General features: G+C 42.5%; 1 protein-coding gene across 2 annotated transcripts in view; it reads right to left on the bottom strand.

The window, feature by feature from the left end:
* SEC23B (SEC23 homolog B, COPII coat complex component) overlaps positions 1-25,039 on the bottom strand; it is a 46,311-nt gene that overhangs the window by 5,611 nt on the left and 15,661 nt on the right. For both annotated transcript variants that reach the window (XM_047851286.1, XM_047851287.1), the window contains exons 10-19: positions 23,763-23,886; positions 22,405-22,485; positions 17,696-17,785; positions 16,673-16,779; positions 15,078-15,231; positions 11,324-11,401; positions 7,381-7,542; positions 5,954-6,040; positions 3,131-3,286; positions 2,689-2,754 (exon numbers count right to left, since the gene is read on the bottom strand). In XM_047851286.1, the coding sequence (XP_047707242.1) occupies positions 2,689-2,754; positions 3,131-3,286; positions 5,954-6,040; positions 7,381-7,542; positions 11,324-11,401; positions 15,078-15,231; positions 16,673-16,779; positions 17,696-17,785; positions 22,405-22,485; positions 23,763-23,886 (1,105 nt within the window). The remainder of the gene's footprint in view (positions 1-2,688; positions 2,755-3,130; positions 3,287-5,953; positions 6,041-7,380; positions 7,543-11,323; positions 11,402-15,077; positions 15,232-16,672; positions 16,780-17,695; positions 17,786-22,404; positions 22,486-23,762; positions 23,887-25,039) is intronic.

Genomic DNA, 25,039 nt, shown 5'->3' with positions numbered 1-25,039 from the left:
TATAGAGAATTGATGTAATTCTTTAAAAAAAAAAATTTTTTTTTCATAGAGTGTGCGAGTGGTGGAGGGGCAGAGAGAGAGGGAGACAGAGGCTCTGAAGCAGGCTCTGCACTGACAGTAGCGAGCCCAATGTGGGGTTCAAACTCACAAACCATGAGATCATGACCAGAGCTAAAGTCAGACACTCAACTGACTGAGTCACCCAGGCGCCCCTGGATTGATGTAATTCTTATCAAAATCCCAGCAAGAGTTTTTAAAGACATAAACAAGATTATTCTCAAATGTTTATGTAAAATCGAAGGAACCAGAATAGTTAAGACAATTTTGAAAAAGAAGTGGGAGAAACCAGTCTACCTGACTTTAAGACAACCTGTACAGTTACAGTAATCAAGACTGTTGTATTGGTAGACAGATGGAAACACAGATCAACACAACAGAGAAGAAAACCCAGAAATGGACTCATACATGACTAACTAACCTTTGACAAAGATGCAAAAGTAATTCAATGAAAGACAGCCTTTCTGACAGATGCTGCTGGAGCAATCAGACATCCGTATGCAAAAAATAAAACTAAGCCTCACATCGTATATAAAAATTAACTCAAAAATTGGGGCACTTGGGTGGCTCAGTCGGTTAAGCGTCTGACTTTGGCTCAGGTCACGATCTCACAGTCTGTGAGTTCAAGCCACGCATTGGGCTCTGTGCTGACAGCTCGGAGCCTGGAGCCTGCTTCAGATTCTGTGTCTCCCTCTCTCTCTGACCCTCCCCTGTTCATGCTCTGTCTCTCTCTGTCTCAAAAATAAATACACGTTAAAAAAAAATTCTTTTTAATAAAAAAAATTTATTCAAATGGATCACAGACTGAAAGGTAAATGTAAAGTCAGGCAAACAAACACGGGACATCTTTGGGATCTAGGGCTAGGCAAAGAGTTCTCAGACTTGGCACCAAAAACACAATCCATAAAAGGAAACATTGATAAAAGTGAACTTCCTAAAAACCACTTTTGCTCTGCAAAAGACCCTGTGAAAAGGATATAGCAACAAGTGAGAGAAAATATTTACAAACCACATATTCAACAAAAGGCTAGCACGTAGAGCACATAAAGAACTTAAAACTCAACAACAAAAAAGCCAAATAATCCAATTATAAGATAGATAAAAGAAAGATTTCATTGAAGAAAATAGGTAAGTGGAAAAGTACATGAGAAGATGCTCAGCATCATTAGCCATCAAGAAAATGTAATTTATTTTATTCACTTAAATGTTTATCTGAGCGAGAGCGAGAGAGAGAGACAGAGGATCTGAGGTGGGCTGTGCACTAACAGTAGCCAACTAGATGTGGGGCTTGAACTCATAAACCATGAGATCATGACCTGAGTCGAAGTCTGACGCCCAACCAACTGAGCCACCCAAGCACCCTGAGAAAATGTAATTGAAAACCACAATGTTATACCACTATACACCTATTGGAATAACTAAAATCAAAATGATGACAATACCAAATGTTGACAAGGATGCACAGAAACTGGATCACTCACCCATTGCTAGTGAGGACGCAGAAGGAAGCAGTCGCTCCAGAAAATAATACCACAGCTTCTTAGACTAACCACATGACTACCGTACAACGGAACAAATGTACTCCGGGGCATTTATCTCAGAGAAAGGAAGATTTGTGTTCATAAGAAACCCGTACGTGAATATTTACAGCAGCTTTATTCCTAACGGCCAGCAACTGTGAACCCAGATGTCCTTCAACGGGTGAATGATTAAGCAACTACAGTACATCTCTACCCCAGTACATCTGGGAATACCACTTGGCAAGTAAAAAGGAACAAATTATTGACACATGCAACAACCTGGATGAATCTTTAGATAATCACGCTGAAGGGAAAAAGCCAGTCCCCAAAGGTTATGTAACATGTGATTTCACATACATAACCTTCTTGATGACAAAATCACAGAGGTGGAGAAACCAGCAGCAGTAGCCAGGTGGAGGCGAGGGAAGTGAGAGTGAATATAAAAAGCCAAATTAGAGATCTCTATGCTGATGGAAGTGTGTATGTGGACCACATCTACATCAGTATCCCGGCCATGATACTGCATTATGGTTGTACAAGATGTTCCCACTGCGGGACACAAGGTAAAGAGCACAGGGAATCTGTCCACATTATTTCTTACAACTGCTTGTAAATTTACAATTAAATTCACAATTATCTCAAAAGAAAGTTTAACTTTAAAAAGCCTAAGAAAACAGAGTGAAAGAAAAGACTTGAGAGAGACACAAATGTTGGGAATAATTAGATAAAGAAGGAATCAGAGGCTGACAAGGGAGGAGGCAGAACCAGTGGGGAGCAGGAGTAGATGTTTTTGCCCTGCACCCTTGGGAGAGGGAGGAGGGGGGAGAAGGCTGAGGGCGATGTTGTTGCGTCTATGAGGACAGCCAAATGCAGGTCATGCTACAGAGTTCTGTCCTCTGGCCGAATCTGTCATATTATGCTGTGTACTGCAGGAGATCCACACCAGTGTCCCCTCCCACCCCAGCTACGGTATTCAAAGTTTCCACCCCACCCCCACCCCCCAGCAAAATACCTGAGTGAATTCTGTCTCTAAGGCCAAAGAGATCCATTTGGAAACAAGGTTTTCAAAAAGAGCCTGGCCTCCTCCCCTAGATACCTGACAATTTCTTACCTGTCCCCAAGCGTACAGGTTATTGTGTGTCTGAGATGGGTTCACTTTGGACAAAAGGAATCGGGCCTTTAAAAAAGCAAGACATTTAAAGATTACAATGGCATTACTATTAGTGTAATAGTAAAAAAAAAAAAAAAAAGTGTTTACAACATTTCTTTTGTTAAATTAGCATTTTTCTACTACATAGGAACCGATTTCTTTAATGTAAGCCAATGACTCCCCATTTATTAGGGTTCTTAAAACATGAGATATGTGTTTTATTTTGGCAACCCTCTACTTTTATGTTAATGTGTTTTTGCCACTCATTTAAGAAGTCATATTTGGAAGTTTCGCTGAATGTCAATTTATGTCACCACATAAAATATTAGTTACACCACTGGATTTATAGCCATGAAAATACATCAGGAAACCAACCATGAGAGCTGGAATTCAACTCACTCACCTGGCTGCCTCCGTGCTCCGTGTTAATGTAACGTGGCATTGGAAAGCGGGCCTGCAGAATCTCTTGAGCATCATCCAGTGGTGCCTGCAGAAGGTGCTTGAAGTTTTCATACTCAGGCATGTCCTGGTACCCAGCTTTACGCCACTGGGCTATGGTCTGCACCAAAACAAACCAACCAAAACCATCGTTGAAACACCAAAACAATAGTTTTCCTTGACACTCTTGACATTCCCACCACCACCTAGAACTTGTTTCCCATAAGAAAGTCTTACATCAAGAATGATGAGTTGCAGAGGGGAGCTGGGTAGTGTAAGTAGGAGTAAGCAAAGAGGTGCAGACAGAACACCCCCACCTACACAGTTCTCCCACAAATGTCACAGCCATCAGTCACACCTCTTCCTTTTCTTTCTTTTTCTTTTTAATATTTATTTTTGAAAGAGAGAGAGAGAGAGAGAGAGAGAGAGAGAGAGAATGCAAGCGAGCGAGCAGAGGTCGGACAGAGAGAGAGGGAGACAGAAGATCTAAAGTGGGCTGTGCACAGACAGCAGAGAGCCTGATGTGGGGCTCGAACTCATGAATTGTGAGATTATGACCTGAGCTGAAGTTGGACACTTAACCAACTGAGCCACCCAGGCACCTCTTACCTCTTTCCCTTCTAACTGTACACACCAACTAGCTAAAAACACCGAGGGAACCGCTGTCCCAAAGAGCCACCCTTCCTTTCCATTTCCAGTGCCATCACTCGGTTCAGCCTCTCATGTCCTTCCAGCTGGTAGGGAAAGGGATCTGTTGGCTTCCTATGTAGAATCTATTCCCCCTTCTTGTGACTAGGGGCAACCTCTACACCCTCGTCCAGTGCTTAGTGTCACACAGACTCACCCCACCTCCCCTGGGCTCTGAGTTGGGACACTCTTGACTGGAGAGAAAAAAGCTGCAAGAATCACAGTGTAGGTGTTCATTAGGCTAGTAGAAGGCAATATACTATGGTGCGGAAGGTAAAACCTATCCCCCCACCTCAGCTAACACTGTGTCTCACTCTCTTGTATCCCCAAGAACAATGCTCTAGAAAATGCCTTGTCCACACAGGAAATCAAGAAATATTTGCTAACTGATATAATATCTTTAAAATAATCTGAAGTGCTTTCACATGTTATTTAGGGGACATTTTAAAAAAGAAAACAGTGAGAGGGGAAATGGAGTAAGAGGACGTAACAAGTGACCAATAGGTTTTAAAAACAGAACTGTTAGTCTGGTATCAGGGAGAGGATTCTCTTTAGATGCTTCCTTCTGCAGCCTGTTCTCCCTTCTTCTCAGAGTTTCCAATAACATTTTCCAGGTCTTAATTTGTATGTATGTATGTATGTATGTATGTATGTACGTACGTATGTATGTTATGTATGTATTTATAAAGTGCGCGTGTGAGCGAGAGTTCAAACAAGTGCAAGGGAGGGGCAGAGAAGAGAGAGAATCCCAAGCAGACTGCACAGTCAGCACAGAGCCCGATTCAGGGCCTGATCTCACAAACCATGAGATCGTGACCTGATTCGAGATCAAGAGTCAGATGCTTAACCAACATACCCACAGGTGCCCCTTCCAGGTCTTAATTTCTGACTGACTCCTGGCATAAAGGAAATGCCCATAAGCTGGTTTGGGTCCAAGAGTTAATCAGAACACCCACAACCAGCAGACTTGGGGCTTTTGGAGAGTGAGACCTATGTCATTATCTTCGTCTTTAGAACCATCACTTGCATGCAACAGAAGGTGCTCAATAAACATATGAATGGACAGGACAGGGGGTGGTCAGAAACGTCTGTAAGGGGAGAGCTGAAGGCTAGAAACCTAGTTATGATTACTGCTTCTATAGGACCAGTGGGAGCAGCAGTTGGTCACCCAATGGCCCTGGGTCTAGGACCATTACTGAAACCTAGTGTCTGTGGGCAAGCAGCCAGCAGAGTGAGCGTTAATATGCTGAAAAAAGCTGAACACCATAAAAGTATGCATATTAAAATCAAGAAACTAATCATTGAAGTTACTACAGGAATTCTGAGACACAACGTATAACTGCAGGACATCTGAAATCACATCTAATGTAAAGACACTAGGAAGTCATGTCAAACACCAAAACAATTTATTGAAGGTAAAGAATGGACAGTAGAAGGAAAAAAATATGTCAATGAACATAATGCTCAATGAAAGGATTTTCTTCAGAGGAGCCATTCATTTTCTCAGGAAATCCCGTTGAGAAAGAAAGAGACTCCCCTGAAAGACATCTACAGTCATCCTTGGGCTCCACAGACCCAGTGGAAGGATCAGCATGCCACTTTTTTTTTTTTAAAGATTTTAAGTAATCTCCACACACAATTTGGGGCTCAAACTCGCAACCCCAAGATCAAGAGACGCATGCTCTACCCACTGAGCCTGCCAGCTGCCCCCAGTGTTATTTCATCAAAGAAAAACTTTGGTCCCAAACTTATTGTTCATTAGTGACTCTAACATAACTCCGAAAGGATAGCAGTGTGAGTGAAAAGCTGACTAAGGAAAAGTAAAGTGACCTTGCCTGACAACTCAAAAAGCAGTAAGTTATAGTGATTTAAAAGGACCACCTGAGATTTACTTAGAGCAAATAAAATTAAAAATTACCAAACATACAAATACCCCTCAGGGACTTGAAGAAATATTTTATTCAATAGAATGAAAACTGCTATACTCATTATAATAAACAGTGGGTCTTTTAAGCCTGAATTATTTCAAATGTCACTGAAACCTAAATTAATAAAAAGAAAGCCAAGACAATAGTAAGGAAAGAAATTAACATCTTCTTACCTCACCAAGGTAAATGACAATTTGGAAGAAAGTATCCATCAGCAAAATTCTGTCAGCCAGAATGCTGCTGCTGTCCAAGAGTACTGGCTGAAGAAAAAGGGAGAGGGACAGCGTTGGTCTTCCCTGTTCCCACATGGCAACCACTCCAACCCCACACCTGGGGTGTCCATTTCACAGCTACAAGGCTGCTTACAAATGGCACCTGGCAGGGTGACTCTCCCCGTTTTTTCTCATCTTTAAGGAAACTCCTTTCTGCTCCCTGACTCAGCAATTCCAAGTATCAATTTTGTAGAAGAAACAGGCTCCAAATAATCCCTCATCAACTGGGAAGAGAGATTAAGAACATCTTTTGCTCCAGCACCAGAATTAATTCCAAACATTCTCAGTTTTGTGTCAGAAACACATCAGAGACATAGTCTCTCAAATCTACTGCTGTAGATGACTGAGAACAGTGATTGCCTATATGAAAAAAAACAGGTTTTAATACAAGTTTTAAAAGTTTACTACAAAATATATTTTATTATGATTTCTATTTCAGGAATAAAAGTAACATACACATTAAGGAAAATTAGAAAATTTGTACTCAAGTACAACAAGCGTTTGTAATTTATTTTCACATTATTTAATTTTCGTATGCTGAAAAATATAATTTATAAAAGTTTCTATTTTTTCATGTAACATTTGTTTTTAAATTTTTTTTCTTTAACATATATCTTTTAGTAACCTCTAAACCCAATAAGAGGCTTGAACTCACGACCTCGAGATCAAGAGTCAGATGCTCTTCTGACTGAGCCAGTCTGATGCCCACCCTTTTTTAAATTATTAAATGTGATACTTGTATTTTTTTGGCTTTTTTCCCCCTTTTTTACATTTTTAAATAATTTCTATGCCCAACACAGAGCTCAAATTCACGACCTTGAGATAAAGGGTCACATTTTCTACTGACTGAGCTAGCCAGGAGCCCCTTCATGTAACACTTTAATATTTTATCACATTACATAAACTTTGTAAACATTTCTTAGATTACTTATTTTCCTACTATTAAACACGTGGATTGTTTTCTAATCTATCATAACAGTTCATTTTACTATTTCTTTGAACAAAGCTTTTTCTGTACTTAGAAGGATTTCCTTCAGGCACAAGACATAGATTTACTGGGTCAAAGTATATGAACACATTGGAAAAAAAGTACCTACGTATTTTTTTTTAACATGTAATCCTGCCTTCCACAGATAATAGCTTTCTTTGTATGCCCTGTGACTTTTTTCTATGAGTATTTTTTAATACTCAGAAATACTGTTAAATTACTACTAAGACTCAAAGTTTTCTTTTTTTATAGCTTTGTTCTAAGAGTAAACGTGCTAGGAAAGAAACAACCCATACTAGGTGATTCCAACTCTGAGAAAAGCATTCACATAAAACCTCACCTCTGGTGGCCCGTGGAACGAGTAGGAGTACAGAATGGGCTGGATCATGATGAGGGACTGAGTTAGGTCCTGTCGGGCAAAATGGTGTCTGTAATACGATGACTCATCCGGACTGTTGTTAAACACTTGGAGAAATGGAGATCTTCTAAGATGGAACATGAACTGCATTTACCAAAAAAAACAAAAAAACAAAAAGGTAAATGCATACAGCTGTAACTTTCTCAGAAACCCCAGATAGTGGACTTGCCTTTGATCTCTGAAAGAGAAGCCAGACTTTAAGACAAGCCTTCTGGGTTCATGTGAACAGAAAGTACATGGTATTACCAAGGATTGGGAGAACAGGGAAATGGGAATCTGTTTAATAAGTACAGAGTTTCAGTTTTGCAGGATAAAAAAGTTCTGGAAATCTGTTCCATAACAACGTGAATATACTTGAAACTACTGAACTACACACTTAAAAATTGTTAAGATGGTATATTTTATGTTACGTGTTTTTCACCTCAATTACAAATAAACATTATTCTTGAGAAAGGGGGAGGGACCCTGTGGGCATGCCAACGCTCCCACATGTAAAGGAAAAGGCAAAGCAGCATTTATTTCTGCAGTCACTGGGCCAGGTTGCAGACAGAACGTCTAGAGAGGCCACAGTGCAGTGGGGAAAAGGCACACTCAGGGAAGCCACAGTCAAAAGTTGTGAGCACAATATAAGAAAGTACTAGTAGGATGGGGTGGGAATGGAGGGGCAGCAGGTTTCCCAAGCCACTGGGGTCTGAAAGTCGTGCATGAGGAGGCCAGAGGAAGGGGACTCCAGCTGCAGCAGCAGTTAAGTAGGTGGAGAGCTCAGGACTCAGGATGGAGTGAGGGGTATAGGAGAGGGAAGGATAAGAGAGAGGGAAGGACAAGAGATGAGGCTGGAGAGTTACGCTCTTTACCATGAGGATCAGAAGGTGGACGGCAGACTTTTAGCTCAATCTAAAGAGGTGCCAGAACGAGCTACACTGAGAAGTATAAAGTTTCCTGAAATTCCAAATATTGAATCATAGATTCCTAATAATCATGGCTGATATTCAATGTATCTCATGTGCAAGGCACAAAGCAGCTGACAAAAATGATTTCATCTTTCCAATAAGCCCACGAAGTAGGTTCTCTTACCTTCCCTAGTTTACGGGTGAGCAAACTATGGGATAGGCAACTTGCCCATGGCCACTCGCACTGAGGGGCAGAGCCACTCTACTCCAGGCATCGGGTTCCAAAGACTGGGCTTGACTTCTAACCTAGATGCCACAACTGGAGGAATCTTGGAAACCACCTCATTCAGTGCTTTTCAAACTGTGCTCTTCAGTCCTAGCAGATCCTTAGGGTGCGGGTTGGGGGGGTGGTGGAGGGTGCTGTGGCAGCACCCAGTGGGTGAGGGTGGTGCGTGGGCACAACCAAAGCAGCTGCAAGTCTATCTGCTTTACGTGCTGTCTTTTAAGGGGGTCCTCTCGAAAAAAGGATTCCACGGCTTCAAAGAGATTGCAAACCACTTCTCCAGACCCACTCCTTCCTTCTGAGGAGGATATCAACATCCTTCTGAGGAGGGGGTTCAGGACCTCACCCAGAATCAGCAGCAGCAGAACCAGTGCCAGAACTCCACTCTGACTCTGGCAGGTCCAGGGCTCCTTCCACAACACTGTACAGCCTCAGCTATTCCAGCACAGGGCAGAGGCCCACATGTTAGGGACCACGGAGCCCTGCCCTGGGCCGGGGGTCAAGTGAAGTGATCTTTAAGGTTCCCTTCTAATCCTGAGAGTCCAAGCTATACAAGTTCACAACTGAAACCTGTGACCACTTTCCAAATTGAGTAACTGAAAGAATAACACCTATGTGCATATGTAAGTGCTCACAAATTTATTAAAAAATGGAAGTTTTCTACTCTCTACTAATTCTTTTTTTTTTTTTTCAACGTTTATTTATTTTTGGGACAGAGAGAGACAGAGCATGAATGGGGGAGGGGCAGAGAGAGAGGGAGACACAGAATCGGAAACAGGCTCCAGGCTCCGAGCCATCAGCCCAGAGCCTGACGCGGGGCTCGAACTCCCGGACCGCGAGATCGTGACCTGGCTGAAGTCAGACACTTAATTGACTGCGCCACCCAGGCGCCCCCCTTCCATCATTTTCTTAAGAATTAGTAGAGAGTTGGGGCGCCTGGGTGGCGCAGTCAATTAAGTGTCTGACTTCAGCCAGGTCACGATCTCGCGGTCCGGGAGTTCGAGCCCCGCGTCAGGCTCTGGGCTGATGGCTCGGAGCCTGGAGCCTGTTTCCGATTCTGTGTCTCCCTCTCTCTCTGCCCCTCCCCCATTCATGCTCTGTCTCTCTCTGTCCCAAAAATAAATAAACGGTGAAAAAAAATTAAAAAAAAAAAAAAAAAAAGAACAAATGGGGATGTTCTTTAAAAAAAAAAAAAAAAAGAAAATGATGGAAGGGGAGGGGAGGGTAAGGAAGGGGAGGGAAGGGAAGGGGAGGGGAGGGGAGGGGAGGGGAGGGTAAGGAAGGGGAGGGAAGGGGAGGGGAGGGAAAGGAAGGGGAGGGAAAGGAAGGGGAGGGGAGGGAAAGGGAGGGGAGGGGAGGGAAAGGAAGGGGAGGGGAGGGAAAGGGAGTGGAGGGGAGGGGAGGGGAGGGAAGGGGAGGGGAGGGGAGGGGAGGGGAGGGAAAGGAAGGGGAGGGGAGGGAAAGGAAGGGAAAGGGAGGGGAGGGGAGGGGAGGGAAAGTAAGGGGAGGGGAGGGAAAGTAAGGGAAGGGGAGGGAAAGGAAGGGAAGGGGAGGGAAAGGAAGGGAAGGGGAGGGGAGGGGAGGAAGGGGAGGGAAGGGGAGGGGAGGGGAGGAAGGGGAGGGGAGGGGAGGGAGGGGAGGGGAGGGGAGTGGAGTGGAGGGAAAGGAAGGGAAAGGGAGGGGAGGGGAGGGAAAGGAAAGGGAGGGGAGGGGAGGGGAGGGGAGGAGAGGGGAGGGGAGGGGAGGGGAAGGGAGGGGATGGGAAGGAAGGGAGGGGAAGGAAGGGAGGGGAAGGGAAGGGAAGGGTTGGGATTGCTTCTGGTTCAGGGAAAGCTGCACTGCAAAGAGGCCACCTGAGAGTCCTGGGCCCCAGCTGTGGAGCTACTTAGCGAGCACCTGGCCCTGAGGTGAACACTCCATCCACCTCGGCCTAGCATCCTCACAGCACCTACAGGGCCAAGCTCTAGTTTCCTCATTTACAGATGAGGATGGGGGTTCAGAAAGGGTAAATACACAGATCCCTGACAGCAGCTTCGAGCTCTGCCCACTTCTCTCCCTCCTTTCCCTGTCCAACGGCTCCCAAGTGCCTGGTTCGGGCACAGTGCAGTTATTTACAGGAGCTGTTATTACTGCTGTTTCCCGGGTATGACATAGCAGAGTCACTACAGACTTATCATTAAATATTTGTCATTATTTCTGGTCCCATTTTGTTATACTCGTCTTCACATGTGCTGCATTTTCTTGATTTGCTGCTGAGAAAGCTGTCTACCCAGCACTGTTTCAAATTAAAAGGTTTTGTTGTGGCCTTCAGCAACGACCCTGTTTTGCCTTTTATGGAGGTTTACATACATCTCTTCTTCCTGCATATGTCATCTTGTCTTCCGTAGGGTTGAGACACGGTCTCACACAGACACAGAGAACTGAACAGAATAACCTTCATCACCTATAGACACAGTCTCAAAACACACCGAGTCTTCACTTTAGCCTGAGAGCAGTGAGTCTTCTTATTTCCAAAAAAAAAATTTTTTTTTGAGAGAGAGAGAGCGAGTGAGCGAGCACACACACAACTGGAGGAGAGAGAAAGAGAATCTCAGTGCGGAGCCTGAGTAAAAAAAAAAATTTTTTTGCAGCGCATTTTATTTCGATCACAATTTATTCTTCTACAGTTACTTAAAAAACACCTATTACTCACCTGAGGATACAGAGAGAAGGAATCTGATAACCTAAAAGAAGTGGGGTCTTCTTTGTTATACTGTCCAAATTTCTGACACTGTTGAAAGGGAACAGCAAAAAGGAAAAAAAGAGAGAGAAAGAAAAGCCAAGTTAGTGTCACCTGGAAAAATGCCTGCAGTAGGACAGCTATGTTCCAATTTCAATTCTGACTTAGAATCCCAAGACCAGCACTTCCCAAGCATGGTCGGGCCAACCCAGCAACAGGGTGTTGTTAAACACAGATTCTGATTCGGCAGATGTGGAGACGTCCTGCATTTCTCACCAGCTCCCGGGGCTCCCAAGCAATGCTGCTAGAGGATCACCCAGACTAGTCAGAGGCTCGAGGCACTCTCTCAGGCCCTCTCCCATAGGAAAAAACTCAAAGTGCACCAAAAACTGGCAATAATAGATAAGCTTTGATGTTGCATCACTCTACACCTCAATTTTCTTCCTCTTTTCAAAGGCAAATTTCTGAACAATATTTTCTCTTCCAGCCTTTATTTCCTCTTTGTTTTGCACCTCGCTTCTGGCCACTAGAGAACTGGACCTTCTGCCACTAAAGGAAAGATTATCTCTTGACAGTTACCTCTCCTACCAAGTCTGATGACCTTGTACGGCTCTCACCTTCCTGGACTCCCCAGTAGCACAGGCCAAGTGGCTCCCCCAAACCTCGTGAAATTCTCCTCCAGTTGCTAACACAGCACTTTCTTATTTCTCATTCTCCCCAACTGATCCTTCTCTGGCTTGTTCCATGGCCCCTCATCTCCCTACCTCCTAACTGTGGGTTCCTTGGAGGCTAGTCCTTGGCCCTTGCTCCCATCCTCACTACTTCAGCTATAAGTAACAGACTGATGTCATCTAAATCCACCCCCACATCTAGTGCTGCCTGTTAGGGGCACCCAAAAGCAGGATGGCTTCCCTCGGACGTATTTTCACAAGTTCATGTGTAAAATCAATTGAACTATTTAGTACACTAAAAAAAATTTGGGGGGGCGCTTGGGTGGCTCAGTCAGTTGAGTGTCTGACTTTGGCTCAGGTCATGATCTCAAGGTTGACGAGTTCGAGCCACGCATCAGGCTCTCTACTGACAGCTCAGAGCCTAGAGCCTAGAGCCTGCTTCAGAGACACACTCCCCCTCTCTCTCTCTGCCCCTCCTCTGCTAGTGCTGTCTCTATCTCAAAAATAAATATAAACATTAAAAAAATTTTTTTCCACCCCTTCTACCCCTCCCTCATCCTTACAGTCACCCACACTTGAAACCTAAGTCAATGTCGATTTTTGGTTTTTGATTCCATAGTGTGACCATATTTTATCAATTTTTCTTTCAACATACATCCTGATTCCAAACTTTCCCTACCCTCTGACTGTCCTACCACACCCTAGTCTCAGCTCCCTTGAACCTCCAGAATCCTCCACTGGTCTCCGTAACAGCAGCCTTTCACCCTGTAGTTTATCTCATATGGTAATGGTAGATGTAAACACAAGCATCATGCTCACGGCACTCCCCGCTTAGGAATCTACCCACAACATTAAGGCAGTGACTTCACTTTAAAATCAAGGCATCCAACAGAATTGTTGAATCACTATGTAGTGCACCTGAACCCAAAATTACATTGTATGTCAACCACACTTCAATAATAAAAATTAAAATAAACTCATAGAGGTGCCTGGGTAGCTCAGTTGGTTGAGCGTCCAACTCTCGATTTTGGCTCAGGTCGCAATCCCAGGATTGTGAGATCAAGCCCTGCACTGGGCTCTGTGCTAAGCGTGGAGCCTGCTTAAGATACTCTCTCTCTCTCTCTCTCTCTCTCTCTCTCTCTCCCCCTTTGCTCCTCTCCCCTGCTCACTCTCTAAAGTAAAAAAATATATATTAAAAAAAATCATAAATAAAATGAAGCATTCTACAATTAAGCAGCACTTTCACTGCTTTTCCCCATCGTACAACGTGGCCTCATGAGGTCTCTCCAGGTCCCCAGTAAAAGCTGAAATGCACAGCTATGTCCCACAGGCTTATCCATGCTTGGCCCTGACTTCTCATCTGTTACCCTGCTCGTTTTAAGAAAACCTGATTCAAAGCTCACTTTCCCCTTTCCCCAAGGCTCACTTTGCCAACTACCCGGACCTTCTGCTCAATTTTCAAATTGTTTCAAATGTTGACATTCCCTGAAAAAAATGGTTCCATGGGACAGCAAGGGCACACACACACCTGAATAAAGTTAAATAGGTGTTTGATCATGAATCCGTGCTGTGAATTTCCATAACAGTAAGCCTATGTCAATTACCGATTTACTGCTTTGTAACTCCAAATTTACTCTTGCCTGTCGTGAAAAGGGCTTGGGCCCTTTGAATATTTTTCCTGTGCCAGTTGTCATGATGTTAAGCTGTCAGTAGAGTGTGCTGGAGGCAAGGATGTTTCAGGGTTCCAGGATGCTCACTCAGCAGGAGTGCCTGTGGCTTCCCCAGTGCTGAGCTCCTAGAGCCAGCAGCTACCTCTGTATACTCTGTGTGCCTCTGATGAGACACTTCCTTATGAAGAGTTTTCCTTGGCACCCCAAGGGTAGACGTTCATCATCCAATTCCAGAGGGTGAATTTCTGTTAAGGTCCTCTGCCATGACACTAGGGCAACTTCCTTGCCAAGAGAGACTCAGTGAGCCAAGGCTGTGCCCTCCCACCTAGATCAGCCCTGGGAAGTAGAGGGTCCTTCCTTGGGGGATCTACCTGAGCCTAGAAGTAATGGCTGCTACACATTTGCTCTTCCTATATTCTTTAGACTTCTCTTTGCTTCTTACTACTAGCCAATCCCTCATTATTCAAAGCCTCTGTCGTGAGTCTTTTTTAAATTTTCTTATATTGTTTGCTCATCAATGAAACTCATTTAAGTTTTATTTACTTATTTTGAGAGACAGAGAGAGAAAGAGAGAGAGAGAGAGAGAGAGCAGGGGAGGGGCAGAGAGAGAGGGAGAGAGAGAATCCCAAGCAGGCTCTGCTCTGTCAGCAAAGAGCCCGATGTGGGGCTTGAACCCATGAACCATGAGATCATGACCTGAGCTGAAATCAAGAGTACATCACTTAACAAACTGAGCCACCCAATCTTTTTTTTTTTTTTTTTTTTTTTTTTTAAGAGAGAGAGTGAGTGTGCATATGCATGAGCAGGGGAAGGGCAGAGAGAGAGGGAGACAGAGACTCTCAAACAGGCTCCATGTGCTGTGTGGAGCCCGATGTGGGAATCAGTCTCACAACCCTGAGATCATGACCTCAGCCAAAATCAAGGATTGGACACTCAACTGACTGAGCTACCCAGGTGCCCTGTGACAGTAATTTTTAAGTAAAACTTTCCCTGCTTAAATTACTGTGTGATTTATCCTGATTAGACCCAGAACAACACATGAGGCATCTCTACATTCAATGGGCCACAAACACCTACTGCTGAAAAATATCATCCACACCTGGAGGGAAAAAATAGAACCACAGCTTCCACAGGGACTCATCTAAATCAACTCTTTGGGTGCACAGATCTGCATCTTTCACCAAATGTCCTGTGCATGCATTCCTTCCCAACTATAATGTAAGCCCTTGAGGGGAAAAGGTACTTGTAAATGTGTTTGGCTTAAGGTAAGCAACAGAAAATTTTTGTTGACTAACTGTATGAAATGACAGGTTTAAGCATCAGCTTTCTTTTCTCAATGTAGAGCAGAGACTAAGACTGAACCTGGTGCCACGGTGCCCAACTTACCAGTCGAATGAGCTGTCGGTCTAGCCACCGGAGCACATCAGGCCCTTCCTCTGACTCTGCACGGAACACCCCCAGCCGAGCCATCAAGACTGCTGCAGCCTCCTGGTCAAATGCTGCTTCTATGTGCCTGAGCTGGCTTTGTGCATCTGCCCAACTGACAATTCCAGAATTAGTGCCATGCTTATATTCAGGAGAAACCAGAAAGCTAGCTTTCCGTTAAGATAAAGAAACCTAAGTCCTGTTACTTCATCTAAGGCAACATAGATTAGAACTCAGTAAGCAATCACAGGAGTTTTACATACATTTTCATTTGCCCTCATGTGATTTCTGAAGGATATAAGTGCAGAGGAAAAATTACGGAGAACTTCCCAATGTGCCATAAGTTATCATGAAAGTAGATACCCAAAAGGCGCCTAAGACTCCAATTCCTTACTCTAGGTCAATCTTGCAAAAATCTATATGTTTACAAATATACAAGATGACTTTCCAGCATCATACCCATGGCAGAAAGAATTAGCATGTATACAAAAGTTTTCTAAACAAATAAAGACATTATGAACAAAACTGAAAAACAATAGACAGACCAGGAACAGATATGAACAACAAACAATAATCATATCCAGAATACATAGAGTCCCTGTAAATTAATGAACAAGAAAAAGAAACAGGTTTTACAAAATGGGCAAAGGCTATCACAGAAGAAATATATATGGCCAATAAACATCAAAAGTGCTCAACCCATTAATAAACACGTGAAAAATTAATAAATATGTATTTTAAAATACATATAAAAGTGGCAAACTGCTCTATATTAGCATGTTAGAGATCAATAATATTAATTATTAATGAGAAGACAAGACTCTCCTTACAGTATTAGGGAGAATACAAATTAACTTCTTAGGACAGTTTTACAGGATACAAAATTCTACTTCTATGAAGGGGTTGGAAAGAAATACTCATATACACAAAGACCTAAACCCATGAATGCAGCACTGTTGGAAGGAAGGTAGGACCTGAAATTCCTTGAAGAGAGGAGTGGTACATCCCATTCAAACCATGCAATGCTGTGCAGCCATTACAACCAGTGAGGAGCTCATATGTGTTGACGTGGAAGACGTCCTTGATACATTATTGAGAAAAGTTTGTAAGTATACTAATATAAGAAGCCATCTGTGCATATAATACACACATACGACACAACTGCACAGAAACGGGACTGTGAAGATAAATACCGGTGTAGTAATAGCATTTCACCTCTGGGGAGAGTGGGCAGAGACCCATTCTTTATACAATTATGAGCTGCTTGAATCTTTTACAAGGAGGATGTATTTACAGGTCACTTATCTGGTGGTAATGAAAATTAATTTTTAATTAATTTATTCCTACTGAAAGAGGATTCTTCTAGGCAAGTGTCTGCAGGCCTAACTAGGTTAGTCCGCAATATCTCTTCCTCCTCCTCCTTCTCTAATCAAATGAGTCTGTGAGACTGGTGAGAACCATTCAATGGAACTATTAAGATAAACTAACAGATGTTAAATGATCTCTTCAAAAGAAAAGCACTGGTGGTTCCACAGAAAGAAAACCGGGATGCTCACTTTCGGGCAATGGTGGTCACGCGGATGCGCCTCTGGGTGCTGGAGTGTTGATACTGAGTGACAAACTGGATGGCGCCTCTGCCTCCCTGGGGGATCGGGGCGTTGTGCTGCAGATGATAGGCCACACACCTGGTTACTGTTACAGGCATGACTCAAACACACATGGTCACAGAGCCCACTGTGCTCTTCCTAAAACAACTAACACAGTGGTGACAGTAAGGTCCTCGATGCACTCTGAATGGTACATTTAAAATCTGGGCATGTCACTGTACACAGCTTTTACCTCAAAAAAAAAAAAAAAAACCCAACCAAATTCAAGTAAATATTAAACTCAAGTTACTGATATGCTGATATGCATGCTGAAGTGTTTAGGGATGAAAGACACGACAGGAATTTGTCTTAAAGCAAAGTAAAATAAAGTAAAACGGGAACTATAGAACTATAGAATCTAAGTGGTAGGTGAGGATACCTGTAATTATACAGGTATTCACTCTGCAATTCTTTTCATTTTTCTGTACATTTGAATTTTTCTAAATAAAATAATGGGGAAAAACTGACACACTCAAAAATTCACCAACATTATGATGGCTGGTAAAAGCCAGTTCAACAATTTAAGTGATGAAAGCAATCTGCTGTCTGACTCTGACCAAACCCTGAAAGGAAAAAAAGAGTCGTGCCAGACAGACGTCAGGCAAACACAAGCCCAAAGAAACATCAGTCTTCAGAGAAAGAAGCTAGAGGCCACCAGTCTGTAATAAATCAGAACACACAGGGATTCCTAGGTGGCTCAGTCAGCTAAGTGTCCAACTCAATTACAGCTTAGGTCATGATCTCACAGTTGGTGAGATCAAGCCCCGTGTTGGGCTCTGTGCTGACAGTGCAGAGCATGCTTGGGATTCCTCTCTCTCTGCCCCTCCCCGCCCCACATACTCTCTCAAAATAAATAAACACTTAAAAATAAATCAATAAACCAGAAAACACAACACCAAGAGACATGAATACTCATAAAGAAATCCAACTCACTTGATTGACTACTTCAAAGTAGATGCCAAGTGTAGATGTGGGATCCATGCCACAGATTTTCCACTGACTCGTGCCACCAACACCAAGCTCCTGGGGTAAGAAGAGGAATTAAAAATAAAAACAAAAAGCTACTCCTGTGGTTAACTGCTGATGAAAAATACTGACTCTAAGAATGGTAGGCTACTTAAAAGATTTCATTCCAAATGAAAATTTAAATTTAACTAAAAAAAAGTACAATTATAAGCCAGAATAAGGTTTAAGATTTATTACAGGCCTCTAAAATTAAGCTTTTTATATTAGAACTTGGACCAATTTCCATTATATCACCAAGATAGCTCTTTCTCCCTCTACACACACACACACACACACACACACACACACACACACACACACAGTATGTAACACTGAAGTTAGCTGAAAGAAGCCACGGTTAGAATTATCGTGAAAGTTAGCTTGAAAGTTTCACCATTATTATTAGAACAAGAAATAGTTACAGGATATTAACTATTAATTATTAATTTTGAATCCAGTTCCTTTATGCAAAAACAACATGTAAATCCTTGTAAGAGAATTTAGATTTTAGTGGTATGAAGCCTGCTTTTTATTGACTAGCTGAAGGACTCCCAATGATAAATGAAGTTCACTGAAATGTGAAGAGTGTTGCTGTTTTAAGCAGGACATCTACAAGAAAAGGCTGCAGGTGTCAAAAATACCTAGAATTGTCAACCAAGATCACTAGATTCTGCAACATACATTCTTATCATTCAGTAAATATTATACGTTTTAACATACTTCATCAAAATGCAGAATAGTAGATGCCAAGTGTTGTTGTTTTTTTTTTTAAGTTTATTTATGAGAGAGAGAGAACAAGCAGGAGAGGGGCAGAGAGAGAGGAAGAGAGAATCCCAAGCAGGCTCTGTGCTGTTGGTACAGAGCCTGATGTGGGGCTTGATCCCTCATGACCTGAGCCAAAATCAAGAGTTGGACACTTAACCATGTGAGCCACCCAGGCACCCCCAGAATACTGTGCTTTTTAGGAAGTAACATGAGCATGCATCGAGAGGGTCATATTTCTTTTGTATGACTCTGAATTGTACACTGCACCCAGATTGTACACTGTCAGGTAAGTAGAGCTGATACCACTGTGGCCTCTACAAAGCTATGCCAGGAGCCTTTGTATCTGGCCAAAGAACCAGCAATCTCAGGAAGGAGACGGTCAGAGGGTGAAGGGAACATTCTTAGGTGAAATCACAGAGCAGCTCTAAGGTAGAGAGAAGAGAGGGCTCTGTTTCATCAGTATTTCCAAAGCAAGCTGGTGAGATGGATGGATTTGTACAGGTCACCTTCCCTTTTAGTGGCCTTTTCTAATAGAAGCAGGGAACATCTGTTGGAAAGTGAAGGGCCACACCGAGGGAATATGGCAAAGAAGCAAAAGAAGATTGCATGCCTCCCTTTCTTGGCTTGCTAATCCTTTCTCCCGAATCTTCCCATACCACAACTCAAGTTTTAATATATGAAACTTAAAGTTTCAATTCGAGGGATTCAGAGTATGCCACTGCAAAATACACCACTCTGACATAAGGATTATTTTAAGCAGAAGGTAGTTTGAAAAAACAGACATAAGAAAACTCTCTGCCCTCCACCTACTAAGGGCAGGATGATTCTCAATCATCAAAGACAACTCTAGATGCTTATCAGCCCAGAGAGGGCATAAGACGAATCTATACAAGAAACATGCTAAGACCAACCCTCCTTCTCTTCCATTAGCTCCCTCCATCTATCTACCTTCCACACACTGTGCCAGCCCTAGAGGCTCAAAGTGCCTTTCCTGTATCTTGTCACTTTTCTACAGATTTACTGTTCTTTTGTTAAGATACCACATAATCCCAAGTTCTAACCATCCCTTTGATTTACTCCCTACTGAGTACATACATGCAATGTGTTTACGTGTAATGTGTGCGTTAATTTATTCTATTATGAAACCTGTCCTTTGCCAGTCTTGTTTGCAGGGCCCAAGCCAATGAAATCAAGATGGGTAGGCAAAAAGAAAATCTTCCCTCTTCTATCAGCACCAATGCCTGAGTGGGCCACAAACCCTCCAGAGCCCCAGAAGTACATTTTCTCACTAATACACAAATTCCGTATGTAAGCATTTACCTTGCATTTACCAGAGTAAGTATGAAGATAAAATTAGGAAATCACCATTTGATAATCTCCAATGAAACATAATGATTCAAGTAAGGATAATCAATGGATGTTAAAACCATTAGGTAAAAGGCTGTTGGCAAGCAAGATATTCACATTTTGCCACAATCTCGTTCAACAGATTTACTGCTAACGACTAAAAGGAAATGTGCCCTTATAACAGAAAGATGTGGGGCAGTCATCACCTTCACCACACTGTCTAACTCAGCACCACTAACACAGAAGACTAGACAGAAGTGGTTCTTGAAGAAACACGCATGAGGTATAAGATTACCCAGGAACTGTGGTGGACAAAATGGTCTAACCTGAATCAAATCACTAATCTAACTTTCACTTTACAGAAAATACAGAGAGGACAGAAACCAGTTCACGGCCACCACAAGGAAACAATCAAATACACTGAGAATGTGTGGTACTCTATTGCAGAAGAGATGGGCACTTGGCACTGTATCTTCAACAAATCAATGTCATCAAACAAAATAAGCAAAAAACCCCAAAGAACAGAAAGACCATTCCAGATTTAAAAAGACTAAGGATACATAATGCTAGATGCAATACTGGTTAGCGTGTGGAAGAAACAGCTATGAAGGGCATTTAGGGAAAAATTAGGGAAAGAATGACTAAATACAGCTGATATTAGCAAATTATCATTTTCTTATCTTAGGTTTGATATGTCATGGTAGGAGAACATCCTTAATTTTAGAAGATACACACCAAAAGACTAAGTGTCATGACACCTGCAACTTGTTTTTAAAGGTTCTGAAGAAGTATGATAAAGTAAATACGGCCAATAGATAATAATCAGATAGACAAAGCAAATATTGCAAAAATAGAGGACAGAATTAAGACAAAATGTTAACAATTACTGACTCTAAATGTTGGGTATACAGGACTCTTTCCCACTTCCCTAAGCTTCTCTGTATGTTGAATTCTATCTCCCCCTCTTTGCATCCTCCACCCCCCTCCCAAAACCTCATCGTTGAATTCCTACCGGTTCCTAGAACAGCTAATCAGCTTGCACTGATTCATAAAATTATTCTCTAAGGAGATTTTAAGTCTATGGAAAATATTTTGGAACAGGGCAACCTTCCAAAGCCCTCCCAGGAATTAGGGGTATAAGTCCTTTCATACACTGGGATAATGAGTGACTCCTCAGATGGGCTTTAGGGCAGCAACCTGCCTCGCCCAGGGGATTACAGGAATATTCTCTCAAATCACCTTGCCTCTGGCAACTTCAACAAAACATTAACCAAAGTAGTCACTAAGCATTATATTAAGCGAAAATAAGTCTGTCAGAGAAAGACAAATACCATATGATTTCACTTATTGGTGGAATTTAGAAAACAAACTGAAGGTTGATGGAGGGAGGTGGGCAGGGGATGGGCTAAATGGGCGATGGGCATTAAGGAGGGCACTTGCTGTGATGAACACCGAGTGTTGTGTGTTAAGTGATGAATCACTAAATTCTACTCTTGAAACCAATGCCTGGAACCTGCTTTGGATTCTATGTCTCCCTCTCTCTCTGCCCCTCCCCTGCTCACGCTCTGTCTCTCTCTCTCAAAAATAAATGTTAAAAAAAAAAAATGAGGATGAGAAAGATGAAATCTATGTGGGCTTCCATTGTGCCAGGGGCTGTTCTGCACGTTTGACCTGAACTTACTCATTTAGCCCTGCCAACAGGTACTATTACTATCTCCACTTCCTAGATAAAGACGTTAAATCCCAGAGTGATTAAGTACCTTGTCCAGGCCATAAGATAGCAGGGGTAAATGTGCACCCTTGTATCCACATCTGGCTCTACAGAGTCCAGCGTGTCCTCATTGAAGAGGACATCGAAGGAAGGACATAACTATGACAATCCCAGCCCAGAACCACTCTGGAGGGGCCTCACTGCACCCAACGGTCTGTCTCCTAGCAGCTAAAGTATAAGCAGAGGAAGTGAGCCACCAGCAAAGCCACCTCACCATCTAGTGGGTTAACTTAACTTTGTTCACATATTCTCAAAATGTGTTACCCAAAGAACATACCTGTCTGCATGTACAACAGTGTCATTCATGCCCAACTAACTCAAAATGGTCTCTGAGAAGTGAGACAAAGGTATCACCTCTAAGGCAACACACAAAGCTTTATCCCTGAAGGCTTTAGCTGAATGCCTGCCTTGCTACACAGAATACCTTGTGGCTTATTGTCACAGAGACCCAAACAAGGACAGTGGGGTTAGGGGAACCTAGGCTCTAGCTCCTCCATATCAGTTCTGACCCAGAGAATAAGATACTTGACCTCTCGAGCCTCAGTTTTCTCCTCTCTGACCCTTTAGATAGATGAAAGGACAGACAGAAAAGACACCACTTCTCAGAGTTGTGGTCATCAGTAAAGAGTTGGCCCTTCTCCCCTCACCACAGACACAGACACATCCCAACAAGTGACATAAGGTCACCCCACTGACATTTCTAATGAATTAAATCCTGGGGCAGAGGGGGTGAGAACAATGGAGTTTTCCTTACATTTTCTGACACACATGGTCCTTTCACATTCAGAGACACACAAGGACCAATGGCTCCTGCAACTTTCAGCTCCCGAGAGGTCTAAAATGGAAATACAAGACAGCATAAAGTTAAAATTCATTGAGAGCCATCCTCTCACGAAAGACACAGCTAAAACTTACAGGAAAAATATGGCAGCATTATCATTCCAGTGAGAAGAAATCCTACGTGGATTATTCTCTTACAAACTATTCCGTGACCACTGTAATCGGATAAAAACTAATAAAATCCTCCTTTGGAAACTGCATTAACTTTGTTCCAAAGATGATGCAGCATTTTGAACTTTTTCACCTTTGAAATTATTGTACACATATAAGAAAATAATTCTGCCAAAAATACATTTCTTTCCAATCCCAAGTACTTAGCTATAATTATTTATAATCTCTGATCAGTGGATATACTATTGTATGTTGCTTTAAAAATGCTTAATTCAAGGGGCACCTGGGTGGCTTAGTTGGTTGAGCATCTGACTTCAGCTCAGGTCATGATCTCACAGTTTGTGAGTTCGAGCCCCGTGTCAGGCTCTGTGCTGACAGCTCGGAGCCCGGGGCCTGCTTCGGATTCTGTGTCTGCTTCTCTCTCTGCCCCTCCCCTGCTTGTGCTCTGTCTCTCTCTGTCTCTCAAAAATAAATGTAAAACATAAATAAATAAGTAAATAAATAAAAATGCTTAACTCATGAACTCCAACATAACTACATGGCCAACATACTTAGATTTTTAAATCTCAATTCATTAAAGTCTACCTCTCTTCAGCTCAAAAAAAAAGAAAACTCAAACATTTGAGATTATTTAAAGTTTATCTCTAATTCTCAAAGTAATAATCCCAATTGTATCACATAGCAGCCCCTTCTAATGTTTTCTCAACAACTCCGAATGAAGTGTGTAGGGTTTTCAGTCCCTACGAGAAAAAGGAGGACCCAAACTCCCACTACTGCACTATTTCTGAGTACTCTGGTTAGTCTGCAGACAGCCACTAAATATAAACATGGTTTTGTGAATGTGGTGGCCCATACCGACGGCCAGGGGGGTGCTCAACACCACGTGGCAGCCTCTGTGCTCAGCCTGCCGCCACTTCTCAGGCCTGCTGTCCTAGAGCAGAGCCTGCAGGGGAATCAGACACCTCTTTGCATAAAACATTAATATACAGGTCACCCTCAAGAAGCACAGTAATAGAATCAATATACCTTGTTCAACTATTTTGCTGGGAACCTTTTAATTTACTTTTTGATGTCTGTGTCCAGCAAGGTGAGGCTTCTACAAATCTGACTACTAAATAAGTAACACTCTTCTTCCGTTAAAATTTTAGAACGTTATCATACCTTCACTTCCAAAGTAGCACCAAATGCCATGCGAAAATCTCCGTTGAAATCTTTAGTAAAAATTCTCTGGAAAGTCTGTTTGAAGAGAGAGGTGTTGAAAGAGTCTCCCATCACCATGTGGCCTCTAGGAAAGAAAGAAGAAAGTGAACATTTAGGATGACTGAAAGCCACTCAGATGCTTCCACGGTGTTCACAAACAGTAATTTAAAGAAAGAAAAAAAAACTCATGTCTGTGAAGGTGCTACTAACTTAAATGGGAAACAGCAAGTTCAATTTGTACTTAGGAAAGACACTATTTTCAAAATATCAGATAGGACTCCTTAGAACAGTTCTAAATCTGTCCCACAGAGGTGGTCACACAAATCTACAGATGATACAACCTCATACTATACACCCCCACATGTTACAAAAATGAGTGCCTGTACAAACTCAAAGTCCAAGCAGACTCTATGATATAGTTCATTCTATCACACTATGTCAATCCCTGGTTGTGATACTGTGCTTTATTTCTATTAAGACACAACTTAAGACACAACCACTGGAGTTGCTAAATGGAAGAGCATGGACAGACCTCTCTGTAATATTTTTGCAATTTCTTATGAATCCGTAATTATTTCAAAAGAAGAAGAAAACAGAAGAACCCTTCATTGGTAAACCCACAGGTTTAATGGGTCATCTACTGAGGAAATGTATCCAGCTCCCCTCATTTACTCTCCTCTGACAGGGGAAATACCCAGGCTGCAGGAAATCCTTTTCAGGTTAATTCACTGCCTCAAAACATTGAATCTCTGCCTGTATGTAAATTATCTCTAGTGTATGAATACCTGTATGTATCCCTTCTTGAAGTTAGAGGAAAATACTATTCAAAATTTCAGCAGTTCATGTATTTGGGCAGATAAGCACCACCTGATGCAAGTTATGCATCTAGTCATTGATCATCCAATAGGATTTCAGAATTGGGCAGGATACAAGATCGTCTGGTCCAGCTATCTCAGAGTGCCTGACCCCTCCAGGAACAGAGATGGCTCTTTGGCCCTAGACAGTCTACTCTTCTCACCCTCCTTAGTCATGGGATCCATGGTTTCCTGAGGGAAAAAAAAAAGGCTACATTTCCCAGCCTGCCTTGCATGTGGCTGTGTAACTCAGCTTTGTTTGTTGGAGGTAGGCTTTGTGATTTGTGGAGGGCCTTCTCATGGGAAGACGCATATCTTCCTTGGACCCCTCCTCCTTCCTGCTGCTATAACACAGCAAGAGGCTGGTTACCATCCTAAACCTCA

This window comes from Prionailurus viverrinus, chromosome A3, assembly GCF_022837055.1.
Source record: "Prionailurus viverrinus isolate Anna chromosome A3, UM_Priviv_1.0, whole genome shotgun sequence".
In the NCBI taxonomy this organism is placed as follows: Eukaryota; Metazoa; Chordata; class Mammalia; order Carnivora; family Felidae; genus Prionailurus; species Prionailurus viverrinus.
Note: the sequence above shows the minus strand (reverse complement) of the source record. Positions and strands in the feature narration are given on the sequence as shown.